The 17684-nt window shown below is 43.4% G+C and overlaps 1 protein-coding gene across 1 annotated transcript; it reads left to right on the top strand.

The window, feature by feature from the left end:
• The first annotated feature begins 8020 nt into the window (after positions 1–8020).
• LOC135639193 (uncharacterized) lies at positions 8021–8476 on the top strand. Its single transcript, XM_065152991.1, has one exon. The coding sequence runs from the start codon at positions 8021–8023 to the stop codon at positions 8474–8476; it is 456 nt and encodes a 151-aa protein (XP_065009063.1).
• The last annotated feature ends 9208 nt before the right edge of the window (positions 8477–17684 follow it).

Below are 17684 nucleotides of genomic sequence, written 5' to 3'. Positions count from 1 at the left end.
AAATATTTCAATCTGAGAGTTAGCAAGTAAAAGCTAGACATTTTACAGAAGACCATGTTCCAAGCTTATATATTAAGCACTATTCATAAATACATTTAAGCAAAATATTCTAAATCATACAGAAACATTTATAAAATGAGTTATCGAGAAACATGTAACATGTTGAGCTTTCTACCTTCCTGCCTCTGTTGATAAGAGATTTCAGATTGTCAATTACTTGCTGAATAAGCTCCTCATCCTCTTCCTTCAAATTAATAACGCCACCACCACCGTATAGATCGGATACAAGGACTTCGGACAGTCCCAGAATTGTTTTAGGAAGAAGCTGAAAATCTTTTCCAGGATGTCTATATTCGGCTGCAAAACCTGAGGCATTTAGGATAAACCGCAAAAACATATTCTAATTGTATGATCTTGAAGTACACTGGCTTAGAATTAGAGTACCTTGACCTGCAATCTTAGGACCTATCTGAGGATCGGTTGCCTCACCAGATACAACAGGTTGTGAAATGCTCTCTTGTTGACCCAAAATATTCATGTTTTCTCCAGTTTCACCACATTGGTCTCTTAAAACATATGAAATACAAGCATGCTGCCTTGTGTCGATATCTTCATCTCCTGACATTCCTGTTTTGTTATTTTCAGATTTTGGATGTCCCCGTCGATGAACAGAAAATGATCCCAAATCATCATTATGATACTCAGGGCAATTTGAACTATCCACATGCTCCGGAAAATGTGAATATTCCAGTTTGGTATTGTCCGAGAGATAATATCCTCCTTGATCAAAATGACTGCAACCCTCTAAATTGTTTAAAATAGGAGAAGGATATACATGATCTCCAGCTCGAAACGGAAACCGATAATAATCTGGAGGTCCTGTCCTGGCTGAATTAGCAGATAAATTGTCCTGAACAAGTGGGTCCGAAGATATGGGCATGCTTTTATCAGATTCACAGAAACGGTATCGATAACACAATGAATTGAAATTTTTCGAATTTGAAGTCATTGATCCAGACATAACACCAAACGAATGCTTTCTATTGTTCGCATTGGTGGAATCACTGGATGCAGAAGATCCATTTACCATGACAGAATAATTCAAAGAGGAATCATCATATATGTCCAAGTTGCAACTATCCTTTGACAATTTCACGTCATTCTCTGCAGCATTCTGAAGGATGCTAGACTTCTCCTGCTCAGCTGGAGAGAAATAATCATTGACGCTATATGGACTTTCATGAAGAGTAAATGCATATCCATCTTTAAATATAATGCGATCAGGTGTTAAGCTTTCCCTAGCTGAGGCATCATGTACTTGGTCTGAAGAATATTGTGCAGCTGGATTACATAATAGAAATATTGTAAAAGTTATGCATCAGAAATATATGTTGATAAATAACATTCTTACTTGTGTCCATAGAAAATGGAAAATAATCTAGAATCAATATATGAGTCAGTCAAATTAGAGGTAGGGTCTGTGCCATGGCATTTTGTCCCAATTAGATGCTGAGTCGGGTACGGGTGCATCTAAAACCTAAAACCATGAAGAACACCATGGACAGACACCAAATTTTCACATTTCATCCAACAAGCTGTAACGTAAATCCAAATAACAATCATCAACATGATCAAAGCTATTGTCCAATCAGCATCCAAGGCATTATGTGCCTTACCTCCATAGGAGGAAGAGGGACGGCTGGCGAGTGAGTGATCCACCAACCAAGAAGGCGTCCGATCTAATCGCCCAAACCGAGGAGTACACGGCCACTCCGGCCGTTCAAGTCCAAAGTCTAAAGCGGGATTGGAGCGGCTCTCGGCTGATCCCCACGGTCGAGGAGCCAACGAGGCATACGAGCCGTGGCGCCGAGCGGCGTCGGCGTGAGGGGCCGAGCGGGAAGAGAAGGCGGAGTAGGACGGGCTCCACAAGTCGTACGAGGGCAGCGGCGGGGACGGGGGTGGCGGTCGCGGGAGGTGCCCGAAGGAAGAGACGAGGCGATCGACGTACAACGGCGGCGAGAAGCACGGCGACACGAAGGTAGAGAACGACGGCTGAGGAGAGGACGGGTATAGGAAGGTTGAGAGCGATGGCGGCGGGACGTCGGCGTCGGCGCCGTCGGAGCGAAACATCGCTACTACGCCGTTGAGATCTCCGAAGCAAGTGGAGCAGCGACGTTTCACGGAGAAGAGCGAGAGCGCGAGGAGTGCCGAATATGATAACGACTTTGCTTTAAAAACGGAGCATCTGTCGCGATAGGACTTTCATCTTGGTGATTCTGTTACAACGGAACATATCGAATCCCACCAAAATGGGACTGTGTTTTTATCTGTGCCCGTCCGTGTACGCAGAGTAACGCCTTCTAGACGGCATACATACGTATTTGATGTGTTCATACGCTGGATCATAGTCCAATATATGCACAAATTTGAATTGTATGTCAAAATTGGCCGTAGTCTTTAACTAAGTACATGAATGCCAAGGCCAAAAAGTTTTTTAATTTAACTTGAATTTTTTTATGAAGTCTTCCAAGAAAATTGAAGAAATACCAAATGCATGTCCACTAACTATGTATGGAAGGATTTTTGTTTTTTGGTGGATTGGCAAATGACTGACGATAGAATAGAAAGAGTTTAAAATTTTCATTTCCAAAATGTACTTTTTATTTGTTTGTATATGTATGTATGCATAGCACACATAATATAAAGATTTAAAAGGTGGGGGGCGACTGCAGGAGATGCCTCAAGTGTTATGCCGGGCTAATGTCTTAAAATGTAATTGATTAGATGGTGTAGATATTTTATTATAGTTGGCTAAATTAATGTATTTACATATTTCTAAAATAAAAAATGGAGATAATTAGACAGAAGGACACAACACTGTAATATTTACTTACTGTTCATTAATTATAACGTTTTAAAATATTATCTTTAATATTATATATAAAAATAAAATTAGAAGTGACTAATTATAGTTCTTCCCATAGAAGAATTCCACAATCTTCTATAAAAGAAAGGCATTATACCACCGAATCAATCAAATTTGTCATTGATTAAGTATATTAGATTTTTAACAATGATATTTATGAATTATGATTGAATTAGCCGTTAACTGTCTATCAGCAAATCGAGCATTTGAGATTGTACCACCGAATCCGTAGGCATTTATTTTTTGAGATTTTGAAAGAGTTTTTGATAATTTAAAATGGTTCTTTGGTCAAAATTAAGTCAAACAAAACAATGGCGAGCCATACATGGGGCTACCCCTGATTTGTAGCGGCCAGAATCACTAGATTAATTTTGTATAGTTTCATCATGATCATCATCCCATCTTACTAACTCCTTCCCGCCACTACATCACAGCCATCCGTCCAAACAATAGTGAAAATAATAATAATAATAATTATTATATCCGGAACAATAAAGCCACTATCTCAATACCCGAAGTCGCCCGCTCCCACCTAAGCCTCACCCTGCGTCAGCCTAAGCCAACGTTGAAACCGGGAAACCGGACCTGTGCTCTTCCTATCGTATTAGTTTACGCCTGGAGATTACCGGTCTTACAATTGGAGAGAAATGCGCCTAGCCTGACCGAATGAGAACCTCCGGAAAGTTCCATAGTTCGTAATTAATAGAAGGGCAGGCTGCCTCTCGTGCAAGGTGGTGACGACATCTGGTTTTGGAAACGGATAAGATCGAACGGGGCGGCGCCTTCGAAAAGAGGCGAAAACGATCGCTTTGTGTCTTCAGTTTATGCGGTTTGGTCCTTCAAACCGATACCGTCGACTCGCTCACATAGTTGTCCAAGTTTCGATCCCAGCAGCGGTAGCACATAGGAAGACGTTTCTCGCTGCTTCAGAAATGTATACCCCTTCACATCGATTGATCTTTGTCTTATCTATATAAATCCTGACATATATAAAGCGAGGAGTTACCAACCGATCACTGAAATAAGTCCGAAGCTTTCCGTCACCTGTGCTGTCAAATCTTGAGCAAGAAAGGAAGCGGTAAAAGGTTTATCGCCGGATATCGCGCGATCGGATCCGAACGGAACCTAGATATTTGTTTGAGGAGAACGAGGACTTGGTGTATTGGAGAAGAGAAGAAATGATACTCGTCGCCATCGGCGTGGAGCTGCTGGAGGAGTACACGGCGCTGGTGGCGCGGGTGCTGGAGCAGTTGCTCCACGTCGCCCTCTTACCCTGGCGCATCCGTTTCCTCATCCTGCGGCGTGTCCCCTTCGCCTCCCCGCCGCCGCCCCTCCCCCCGCCGGCCCACGCCCTGCGGGTCCGCGCCCCCGTTCCCTTGGCCACCCGCTGATTTCGCCCTTCCTCTCTGGCTTCTCGGGGGTAGGGTTTTCGCTCACGCTCTCTCGCTGCTCACTGCTGCCATCCCCATGTTGCACCTGCGTCAACAAAAAGCTCTCCTTTGGTGTTCTTTTCTATTGGGTTGCTTGTGATTGATAGGTCGTGGATCTCTTCTTCTTGTTCTTTCTTCTTTGTGAGGGATAGAGAGAGTTCTACCACTGTTAGTAATGTTGCTTTGACTTGAAAGATTGAGTTTTTGACTGCTTGTTTTTCTTCAATTTTTTATGATTGTCTCATTCCTTGTTGTTGGGGAAAACCTGCAGCATCTGAAATTGCTGGGAAACCAAATTCGAAAGAAATAGATAGGAATAAGAATCTGGTGGGAGGTCCGGGAAGGGAAGTAGAAAGGAACGATAGAGTTGAGAATTGAGGCAGGGGAAGACCATGTTCATGGTTCAGCTCTAGCTCCTTTAGAAAGGTGAACGTGACTGTAGCGATGGTGCTGGACCTTTAAGCTCACATCTAACCAAGCATCATTCTTACTATGGAATGCAGTGTTCTTGATTCTAGTGCCGTGTTCTTTCAATTACCTTGCATGTTCTCAGTCAACCGAAGAACACGGATGGAGTCGTTTGTGAGCTAATAATGCTTTGAGAATCTTATCGATGCACTATGTTGTCGCATTTTCTAGTCTGTAAAGCGACAGGCTATTATTTTTTGATCGCTTCCTTTACAACGAGGACGGGGAAAAAGTAGCGATAATGTTAAGTATTATGCTAAACTTTGATGCAGACATCCCAGACTTAGCTTTCACGAGGTTTATTCCAATAGTTGCAAGCTGGTTTACATCAGTTGATTTACGTGATGCAAATGCAAATTTTGGGTGCAAGCAGATCCGAAGACGGTTTCTATTTTCGTGCATCGTTCAATATGATAAGACTCGTGTTATGCAAGCATTAATTTGTCTACCAACTTGTCTGTTCACATCGGAGACACGTACGATGATGAGATGATAGATTTGTTCTTCAAGAGAAGTATTAGGGCAAATGCATTGTCACCGTAATGATGAGATTCTTGATCAATAATTGTACAGGAAATTTTGATTCCTGCGAAAAATTTCATGTGTCTTCTCTTTGCTTGGTTTCTGTCATGCCCTCCTCCTGTTGGGGTGGGGAGAGAAGCAGCGGAATAAATAAGTATTACGAGACGAGACTTCTAGAAGAGGTAATACTTGCGGCTCTCACTGCTGGAGCACCGGCAACACCTGCTTCTACATCGACAGAGAAATATGATAGACGGGAGGCGATGGCGACGGAGGTGCGGAAGCGGAGAGGGAGCCTGGCAGCTTGGGTGGCAAATGAGGACTTCTAACACTTAAGAAGGGGGCAACGTAGAAACTTATCTACCAAACTAAATTGTCAAGGCTTTCTCCAACACAATCAGTAGAAGACCTCCCGGTCTTATCAAATCGAGAGCAAAAGACGAACAATCCAGAGAGGCTTTTTCAGAGTGTACCTTGGCCCGTCCTCCCAAAACACAAAAAAAAAGGCCCCTATACTCTTCTTTTGGAGAAGAGATCATACAATGATCGGTAGATGCACATCTTTCTATCATTCTCAGTCCACTTAACACATCATGTCAAATGTCGTCAAATAAATTTTTAGATATCTAACTTGTTGAAGAAGTCCTTGATTATTATTTATAATAAAAATCCTATCTTTGACTAATTCTTTTCTTTCATCATTTTACTATTTCGAAAAAAAAGGACTTAAGTAAGTTGACTAATTCTTGCATTGACTAGATATGATGACAAATAACATGTAAGTTTCACCTTGTTCATCATCAGAATCAATTAAATATATAGATACTTAAAGTCATCGCAAGTAAAGTTACTGTATTTATTTTTTATGCATATTTATCTCATACTCTATCATAAGTATCCTAACTCAACTCAATGAGATGAACAAATATAAATGTTTGAAAATTTTGATCTTTTGCTGCCATCCCGAAGATCAACACACAAGCACCCATGTAGTAACTACCGTCATGCATGACTCTATATTCCATATATAACTTCTTTGGTAGTTTATTTTCCCATCTGATAGGGCGTATTTTGGTCCTATGTGAACCACCGACAAACGCTGTAGATCGACACGACACCATACGCCTCTAGAAGCGTGGGGTGCATGCTACGTCAAGCTCCAATGGTACGACTGTGTGGCCTGACCATCCCAAGAACTAGGGGCGGTGCCGTATGCTGTTAGGGCAGTGCTGTTTGACGTCGCTCAAGCACCTCCGAAGACACTATCTCGTTAGAGAGGTTGTTCTGCCCCTAGAGTCAACGGCCATGCCGGACCAGGGCCCGACCAATTCCCGCATCCAGATATAAATACCCTCGACCAAATCCAGGAAAAGGGGGAGGAAGAAGAAAAAGGAATAAAAACCAATCTAACTTGCTCGTTGGAGGGGCCAAAGTCGGGACACACCCGATGAATACTTTTTTGCAAGGAGGTGGTCGTCATCAAACCGCAGGCGCCTTCACCCCGAAGTCGTCTCCCAATACGCAGAGGAGGGCGACCTAATGGCTCAGATTTGACGGGTGCCACTCTCATCTCTCTTTCCAAAAAGGAGCCCCACGGTGAGGAAGGTCGCCATCTATCCTAAAGACGAGCGGACACGTCTTCCCATAAACGGAGCTCGGGATCGGCGGAACTTGAAAAGTCAACCCTCACATTCGCACCAGAAGTTCCCGATGTCGGCACGTGGGCCTAACCGTGCTGACTTATCACCCACGGTACCTTTGTTGACTAACAGATTGGTGCTAGAAGGAGGGCCCATGTCGCAGGAACAGTTGAAAGGAATGCGCCCCGGGAGGGAGCTCCTAACTGACCCCCCTTCCACCGAGCTAGAAGGACAAGCCCTCTCCGCCCCTACGGACGAAAGGATTTCGGCTTCAACGCCTGATTGTTACTGGCGTCTGTTCAACGACTCGGGACTGTCGCCCCCGGGGCTCGCCCCGGGGTGCCCGACCGTGACACCCAAGACATTCCTTAGCCTAACCAAGCAAGTACAGAACATGGCGGGCATGATGCACACACTTGCCCCGGTCATCCCCCGACTCGGGTGGCCCCCGACGCCCCCGACCGATCCGACCTGACAACCCCCGAACAGGGAACAACTCGGGGTTAGGGCAGCCTCTGGGTGGGCAACGGACCCGAGGGGTCCTCCCGAGCAGAATGCGCCTGCACCTTGCCGAGCCACCCCATCTCATATGGAGCCTGACACTATATCGTCTGATTCGACGGATGACTCACTTAGAGCCCAGTTATCCCGGTCAATCAACGTCTGGACATGTTCCAACACGAGCTTTGGAGATCGCGTAGTGAGCCCAGCAAGGGCGCTTTGGGCCTTTTTGACGGGTTTCAAACCCTCAAGGTTCTTCTGGTCGCTGATTAAGAAGCCGCCAACGACCATTTCTGAGATGCTTCAACGCACCAACCAGTACGTTGCCGCCAAGGCTTTGGTGGTAGGGAGGCGCATGGAAGGCAAGAAGCCGAGGATGGAGTTGTCTTAAGGAATGGCCTCGACGGTCCCGCCAGGGGCCCAACCGACAAGAGCTGCTGCTCCTAAGACCATCATCTCTCCCCTTAAACGCATTCCACACCGAGATCTTCCTCCAAATTAAAGAGACAGGCCTCTTGCAATAGCTTCGCCTTATGAAGGCCACCTGTAGAGACCAATCTAAATACTGTAGGTTCCATCGGGACCACGGCCATGACACAGAGGACTGCCATGACCTCCGGAACCAGATAGAAGCACTAATATGGAGAAGCCACCTCGGACGCTATCTCAAGTCCCGGAAGGTGACTCTGAGCCCCAGAGGGCCCCCTGAGAGACAGATCAACGTCATCTCTGGCAAGCCAACAGCCGGTGGCACTAGCACGATAGCAAGAAAGTCCTATGCACACAGCATGGTGGAGAAGCATCCCCGCCTTGAGCACGAGCCTACAATTACCTTCGGAGTTGGAGAGGTTGAGCACTCCCACCATGACGATGCTATGGTGATCTCCATCCAAATCGCCAACGCCTGGGTCAAGAGGGTGATGGTTGATACGGGGAGTTCCACCGACGTCCTCTACTTCGATGCCTTTGGGAGGCTCGGTTTGACCTAGGAAAATCTTACCCCTATGACGTTAGCTCTTACAGGGTTCACCAGAGATTCCATCTCCCCGCTCAGAACCATAGTGCTCCCCATCACCCTCGGGGAGGAACTGAAGATGAAAATAATATTGACCACCTTTATGGTGGTCGACCTACCATCGGCCTACAATGTCATCCTCGGCCGCCTGATCCCTTCCCCTTCTCACTCCCCATGCCCTCTCCCTGGACAGAGGTCCCAGATGATGCCAAGGGGGCGCTCGAGTGCGTGGCCCGACTGGCCGGCGTCTTTCGGACCGCCAGCTTTGTCCTCTTGGGAGGGCGCTCCGTTGCCGGTGATGCCGGCCTCTTTGGGGTCCCCTCCAATGGGACAATCTTGCCTCCGGACCCTTCCCCGTCTCGAGGTGGGGGCTCGATGGCCCTGGTGCTCGCCTTCCTCGTCATTAATCGTAAATCCACCATTTCTGCAAGAACAAATACCGGTTAGACGCCATGAAATGAACAAATGAGCCATTATATACGAATAGCCATACCCCTAATGGCGGGGCTCAGCTCAGCTCCAACCATCCACTCCTCGGTCATCTCTTTTATTACCCGAGAAGAGGATATGATGCTCCTCAGATGGTCCACCAGCGCTGTGTCGCCAGCAGGAAGCGACGGGAGGGCATTATCAATGGGCCGAATGGTCCACCCGGTGCTGAAACCTAACTCTTGATCACAACTGATGAAGAAGAAGCGCCTCTTCCAACCTTTATTGTTGGAGGGCGTGCCGCTAATCTTAAAACCGCTATGAGCAGTCAGGTAATATCTGCCTGGCCCCTTCCCCAAGCAGAAGCAAGTCAGGAATAAAGGGCGGGATGGTTCAATCCCAGCCCCCTGACACTCCTAGATGAATGCCACCAAGTACCGCCAAGAGTTGGGCGACACCTGGGACAGGGAAATCCCCTAGAAGTAAAGGCAATCCCTAATGATAGGGTGCACGGAAAATCACAGGCTGGCTTCAAGCGCCCCCATCGTCAGATAGAACCCGTTGGGGAACCGGTCATATGGTCGCTGCCCTAGAAAAGGGGTGTGCAAGTGGTAATGCTTCGAGATGCGATAGTGGTCCCAAAGCATGTATCCCGTAGCACTCTCAAGAGGTCCTCGGTGACCATTGAGTCCACATCATGCAGGGACTTCAAGGCCTCTAGCTCGGCGGTGCCCTTAGAGATCCCTGGTGAAGCACTACCCGAGGATACGCTCACCACCTCATCACGAGAACTCGTCGAAGGAGAAGGAGAAGGCGGGGGAGAAAGAGAAGGTGTGGCAGAAGGAGTGGGAAGGGGGGACGAGAAGGAAGATGAAGACATCCCGACCTCAAAGTCGCGAGAAAGAAGTCTGGTCGTCAGGGACTAGAGCTGAACCAAAGAGGGCAACAAGGTTGCAAGGAAGGAGTCGAAGCACGAAGTAGAGGACTGATCGCACGAGTGACGATAACTGCCTTGGATGGGGACTATATGATGGGTGCAACCTATGACAATGCGGTGGATAGGGCTTCCTGAAGAGAGCAACACTCGCGACATTTAAGACCCATCACAACCCCTCGGATTTGCCATATTCGCCCGCCTTGGACCCCCCCACCAGTGCCATCCCATCACCTCGCCGAGCGCCGTTCAAAAAGGAGTTTCCCACCAAGCCCCATGGCGCTTCGCCTGACTCGCCATGTGGCATGACGCCAAGCGCCATTCAGGTATGCATCGGCAACCCAAGCTCAAACCCTGCCCAAGTCGCTCCAGATCACCCCCGATAGGTGACCCGTCGGTAACCCAATTCAATTCGGAGCCGAGCTCACACCTCAGTCCCTATATTCAATTCGGAGCCGAGCTCACACCTTAGTCCCCAGATTCAATTTGAAGCCAAGCTCACAACTTGGTTCCCAGATTTAATTTGGAGCCGAGCTCACAACTCGGTCCCCAGATTCAATTCGGAGCCAAGCTCACAACTCGGTCCCTAGATTCAATTCGAAACTGAGCTCACAACTTGGTCCCTAGATTCAATTCAGAGCTGAGCTCACAACTCAGTCCCCAGATTCAATTCGGAGCTGAGCTCGCAACATGGTCCCCAGATTCTATTCGGAACATAGCTCACAACTCGGTCCCCAGATTCAATTCGGAGCTAAGCTCACACTTCGGACCCCAGATTCAATTCGGAGTCAAGCTCACAACTCGGTCCCCAGACTCAATTCGGAACCGGGCTCATAAGCTTGGCCCCCAGACTCGAATCGGAACCGAACTTATTTGGTCCCCAAGTCCGATTCAGAGTCGAATATACCCACTCGATCCCCAAATTCAATTCGAAGCTGAGCTCACAACCCACTCGATCCCCAGATTCAATTCGGAGCCGAGCTCACAACTCGGTCCCCAGATTCAATTCGGAGTTGAGCTCACAACTCGGTCCCCAGATTCAATTCAGAGCCGAGCTCACAACTCGGTCCCCAGATTTAGTTCAGAGCCGAGCTCACAACTCGGTCCCCAGATTCAATTCGGAGCCGAGCTCACAACTCGGTCTCCAGATTCTATTCGGAACTGAGTTCACAACTCGGCCCCTAGATTCAATTCAGAGCTGAGCTCACACCTCGGTCCCTAGATTCAATTCAGAGCCGAGCTCACAACTCGGTCCCCAGACTCAATTCAGAACCGAGCTCATAAACTTGACCCCCAGACTCGAATCGGAACCGAACTTATTCGGTCCCCAGGTCTGATTCAGATTCGAATATGCCCACTTGGCCCCCAGGTTCATTTTGTGCCCGGGTCGCTCTAGTTCGCTCTCCACAGGTGACCCGCCGGCACCGAAACTGGAACCGAGCTTAATCGCTCGGCCCCCAGGTTCATTTTTTGCCCAGGTCGCTCTAGTTCGCTCCCGACAGGTGACCCGCCAACATCGAAACCTGAGCACGAGTATAAACCACTCGGCCCCAATCCAATGCCCAAGCCACGCCCCACGACCAATCTAATGCCCGAGTCGTACCTCGACCAATCCAATGCCTGAGCCACATCTCGGCTGATCCAATGCCCGAGCCACACCTCGTGGCCAATCTAATGCCCGAGTCATATCTCGGTCCGATCCAATGCCCAAGCCACGCCTCACGACCAATCTAATGCCCGAGTCACATCTCGGCCTGATCCAATGCCCGAGCCACGCCTTGCGACTAATCTAATACCCGAGTCGCACCTCGACCAACCCAACGCCCGAGTCGCATCTCGACCAATCCAATGCTTGAGCCATGCACCTCAGCCTAATCTAGCGTCCAAGCCATGCACCTCGGCCATCCAACACTCGAGTCGAATCTCGGCCAAATCTAGCGTCCAAGCCGCACACCTCGGCCATCCAATGCCCGAGTCGCATCTTGGCCAAACCTAGCATCCGAGCCACGCACATCGCCCATCCAATGCCCGAGCCGTGCATCTCGGCCAATCTAATGCCCGAGCCACGCCTCGCGGCCAATCTAATACTCGAGCCACATCTCGGCCCGATCCAATGCCCGAGCCACGCCTCGCGGCCAATCTAATGCCCTAGTCACATCTCGATCCGATCTAATTCCCGAGCCACGCCTCGCGGCCAATCTAATGCCCGAGTCACATCTCGGCCCGATCCAATGCCCGAGCCACGCCTCCCGGCCAATCTAATGCCTGAGCCACTCCTCGGCCAATCCAATGCCTAAGCCACGTACCTCGGCCTAATCTAGCATCCAAGCCACTCACCTCGACCATCCAATGCTCGAGTCGCATCTCGGCCAAATCTAGCATCTAAGCCACACATCTCGGCCAAACCTAGCGTCCGAGCCACGCACATCGACACGTGGACCTAACCGTGCTAACTCATCAGTCACGATACCTTTGTTAACTCACACCATCTTAAAAGGTATGGGAGTTCATTTCCTTATTTATAATCTCTGGAGCAAAATGCATCATCGTTTGTCCACCTAAATCAACGTGGATCCGTATCCGTTTCTAAACTCTAAATTACTTCATCTTTCTGCAGATGCGTCCACAAGCAGGTGGAGCTGCTCTGTCCCTGTCACTCCTGGATCGTGAAGGTGCAGATGCATCGACCGTTGAGGATGACCACCTTCTCTTCTACAAAGAGGAAGCGTAATGATCACGTCATGGCGTTTGGTCGGAGCCAATAGGAACATCGATTCATCATTTTCCGATAATAAATGTGATCTATAACTTAAGTATGATATACAGTTTAACGGGTTTGATCAAACTATAATGAATTTTGATGATTCAATTTCGATCTTAAAATCTGAAATTAGAATCGAAATTGATGGTTTTAATTTATTTTCGAAATAGTAAAAAAAAGAAAAAAAAACTAAACAATCAAATATCTCTCCTATTGATAAATTTGTTCCTTTCGACTGCTTAATAACAATTAATTGAAGAGATATTTAAAAAAAAAATTAAAAATAAATAGATTATTTTGGTTTGAAATTAGAATGAGAATCAAAACCGTTCCTGATCCAAAATTAAAATTGCCTTATTCAATCATAATTCTAAATTTAATAAAACTAGAATTACTAATTTTGAAATCGTGGTTACTCCATTCACTGTCTCTTTTACCTACAAATTTGTTCTAGATCATTATTACTCCATAATACTTCCTTTTATACTTTATAAAATTATATACATGCCTCTAAAGTTAATGATTTTGACTTTTTTTCTCTATATTAGAAATAATTCTTTTACTATTGACATTTTATTTGATGGCCCTCTCCATTAGTTTTTATTTGAGACAATCATTTTGTTTTCCTATTTGGATAGAAATATCCCCACCTTAAATGATATTAAAATAATTTATAGTCTGATTTTTTCTAATAAAGCGACCCGAGTCAAAAAAATTTTAATTCTTTAATCCACTTTTTCTCCTCCGCCTCCTCTTGTCACTATTTACCTCGCTCGTCTCCTCCTCTGTCTTAGTTTCTCTCTTCACCTTATCTTTTTCTTTGGACTTTGACCCTTTCATAGGGATAATCCTGGTACTCCTCAACTCTCCTCATCACGTAACACCTAAGCAAAAAACCTAAGAATCACCTAATCCCTACAATTGCCAGCGGGAGGTCACGTCGCCTGCCTCGACTTCCCAAAATGAGCTTCCGAGGCTCACTCCTCACCGATCCCGTAGTTGGAAAAGAGAACCTAACTTCGCATTAATGGTCGACAGCATAGCTCAACTTTATCAGCCTTTCCTTCTAGACGAATGACAAAGGGACCACACCCTATTTGATCGAAAGAAGTAAGGTGTTAAATCTCGGATTTTGATGATAAAATCAATTAATGAGTTTACGATCTAATCTATGCTTTGAGTAACGCAGGACTAACTATAATTAGAAAAGATAAATCAATTAAAGTAGGAGGAATCGGACGTTGGACCGAAATTAACATGTTAGGAGATTGGACGTCGGGCTGGAGGATCGGTTGATGTGCCGACAAAAGGACTTCATGCTGTGAGTTTGAGCATTGGGCCAAAGGATTGGACATTGCGTCAAGGAGATCAGAAGTTACGAGAGTCAATATGCTGATTGGGTAATATATCAAAGGAGAGGACGATGCACCGAAGGATCGGACGAAGCGCTGAAAGAACCAATGACATGCTAGACAAAATGTGATTTGTGCTTTGTAATAATTTATCTAAATCGAGTTAATTTAAGTCTAATTGAGTTGGTATTAAGGTGAAACAATGCCAACTCAATTACGGACCAATTGGGCATAAATCAAGACTAAATTGGGCTTGTTGTTTAGCTCATTCAGTGTCCTGTAGCAAGGTTTGGCGGTGGTACTGCCTAAACACAGTCTTCAAGACTATGTCAGGAGGTGGTATCGCCAAACTAGGCGGTGGTACCGCTAGACTGAGCGATAGTACCGCCCAGTATTAGTGCTACATTTTTGAAGTCATTTTTTTGCGATGGTACTGCCAAGACCCGGGAAATCCAGGATGAGATCTTTTTTTGCTCTATTTTTGAAGTCATTTGAGGTCTATAAATACCCTAGCCATTCCTACGTAGAGAAGCATGAATTTAAGCAAAAGTGGGGGAAAGAATACTTGAGTAAAAATTATAATCTCTCTATATTAGTGAGTCTCTTCCTCATAGAGTTAGAAGGTTTCTAAGGGAGGAGTGAGATCTAAAAGAAATGTGTAAATATTCTCTCTTGAGCTTGTGAATAGGAGAAAAGAGTTGTAAGGGTAGTTGATCTTTACTCATTGAAAGAAGATCGGTAGTGAAAGCTAGTGGTCTCGAGTAAAGAGGAATTAAGAGTGGATGTAGGCCACGGCGATTGAACCACTATAAAATCTGGTTTGCATTTATGTTATGCTTTTCATTTATATTATAAATTGATTACTTACTACTTTCACTACGCTTATTATGCTTTTCTACGTATTTTAAAGTTAACATCTTTCTGATATGGATTTCATCAAATGAAGTTTTTAAATCGATGTAAGTTTTACGAAAATACTAATTCACTGCCCCGCTGCCCCCCCCCCCCCCCCCCCCCCCTCTTAGTGCTATCACAATCCTAATAGTTGGTATCATAGCCACGTTTTTCTCATTTGATTTAACACCTAAGAGAAATGACTTTTATCGAATTTCAAGAGGGTCACTTTATCATTTGTCCTCTTATGTTCAATGGGATAAACTACACATATTAGAAAACTCGAATGAGAGTTTTCTTTCTTTTTATTAATTTTGATTTATGGAACATTGTTGAATAAGGTTTTCAAAAGTCTTCCAAACCAATGAATGAATAGAATGATTTGGAAAAGAAGATATTCTTTTTTAATGCTAAAGCGATAAACACTTTGTTTTGTACTCTAGATAAAATTAAATTTAATCGAGTTTCTATTTACGAAACTATGCACGATATTTGGCACACTCTTAAAATCATACATGAAGGAACTAGTAGAGTTAAAGATATTAAGATAAATATTTTGATGCATGATTTTAAGTTGTTTCTTATGAAACTAAGCGAAACTATTGGAGACATGTACACCCGTTTTATGGATGTTATCAATGATTTAAAAGCTCTTAGCAAATAATTTTCGAATCTTGAACTTGTTAATAAAGTTTTACGATCTCTTTCTAAAAATTGGGATTCGAAAGTAACTACAATATAAGAGGCAAAAAACCTAAACAAGTTTCCACTTGAAGAATTTATCGGGTCTTTGATGACCTACGAAATAACTTGTGTGGCATATGACAAACTTAAGAATAACCTTATAAAGAACATGAAAGATTTTGCACTTAGAACAAAAGAAGATCACTCAAGCGAAAGCTCAAGTGATGATGAACTTAATCTCCTAATAATAAAGTTTAAAAAGTTCTTAAAATAAGAATCTAAAAATAAAATGAACTTAAAAAGAAGAAGCTGCCAAAGAATAAGAAAGCACTCAAAGTGACTTGGGATGAAACAAGTGCATCCGAAGGCGAGGGGCAAATTGATGAAGATGAAGTGGCAAACTTCTCTTTTATGGCTCTCGACGACCAGGTAAATGACTCAACCGAAATGTCGTTACCTTACAATTAATTATTTGATGCATTCAATAATTTGTATGATGAATGTAAATTAGTTAGCAAAAATTATAAAATGCTAAAAAAAGATTATGCCTCTTTCTCTCTAATAATTTAAAAAAAATAAAAAAGGAGCATGATAATTGCATGTTAACTTATTGCACTATATGTAAAGAGTTAGACTTAGTTTAAGAATGAAAATGTATTATAAAATAAATATTAAAAAATTTAAAAATTGGTAGCAAATCATTAAACTTGATTCTTGCCAATAAGGGTCATATACATAGAAAAGTAGGAATCGATTTTGTGAGTAGCCACACTCAACAAAAATCGACTTTATTTATTAAAGGATTCTCACTACATGTTTTCCTTGAAAACAAATGTAATTTTTATGGTAGATATGGTCATTTTACTTTTAAATATTCATTTAAAATGTATGGCTCACATAAGTTAGTTTAGGTTCCTAAAGAAACCTTGAATGACTTAATGTCAAAAGATAAGAATGATAGATCAAACCACGAGGGACCCAAAGCTAAATGGGTACCGAGAACAAACTCACCCTTCTTGTAGACATTTCTAAAATTGAAAGCTAAAAGTAAAAAATAATTTTTTTATTGTGGATGCTCAATGCTTATGATCGGAGATCCAACACACTTCATAAAGCTCACTAGCCGAAACAAAATAATTTTGAAAATACTTTATGTTTGATGAAATCATAATTGATGATTTAATGATTTAATTATGCATTATGATTTGAAGTCATGATGATTTTTGTGATGATTTTCTATTTTTTGATTTTAATCGATGATGTATGGATTTAGCAAAAACATAAGTATGCTTGTATGAAATCAAATCACTTAAATTGAAACAAAAAGGGGAGAATGCATTTTTCTTGAAAATATCTCTAAAGCTTTTCGATTTTTCAATAAGTGATTCTTAGTGATAAATCTATTTTATGAATCTCTTGAACTAAGAAAGTGATTTTGATGATTTTATAAATTAAATTTGAATGAATTCCAATCGAATCCTATACTTTCTTTTGATTTCTATGATTGAGGTATCTTTTATGAGAATCAAAATCTTTTCTATCTTTGATTATTTCTTTTTACCATTTAATAAAAAAGAGACTTATGTGAACAAACTATGACTTTGATAATGGTTTGAAATTGTGCATGTTATACCTTGAAATCTTGAAATTTATCATGCATACCCAAGTAATGATGATTTAAAAATTTATTATTTCGGTATCATGCCCAAAGCGATGATGATGACTTGGCATTTCTTACAAGAAAATTTTATGGATTGAGATTTATTTTTTTTATCCTAATCATGATCTTGATTTCTCGATATTTGATGCTTGAATTTTTTTTTGTTAATCAAGATCTCATATTTGTTCTCCTATATTTCCTTTTGTCATTTACTAAAGAGGAGAATTATCCATATAAATTATGATTTTTCTTGATTTTTCAAAATCTTAACTTGAGAATTTTTTTTATATAAATCAAGATTGATTACTATGATTCTTTCTTTTCACTATTTGACCTGTCCAAATACACCATGATATGTCACTTGACTTCTTGATGTTTACAATTTTTTTTATAACTAACTTTTTTATATCTATGGCTGTATACCTTTTGTCATGATTTGACAATTGATGTAAAGGGAAAAGAATTATA

The sequence above is a fragment of the Musa acuminata genome, chromosome BXJ3-5 (genome assembly GCF_036884655.1).
Source record: "Musa acuminata AAA Group cultivar baxijiao chromosome BXJ3-5, Cavendish_Baxijiao_AAA, whole genome shotgun sequence".
Lineage (NCBI taxonomy): Eukaryota > Viridiplantae > Streptophyta > Magnoliopsida > Zingiberales > Musaceae > Musa > Musa acuminata.
The sequence above is the reverse complement of the archived record's forward strand: the minus strand, read 5'-3'. Positions and strand labels throughout refer to the sequence as shown.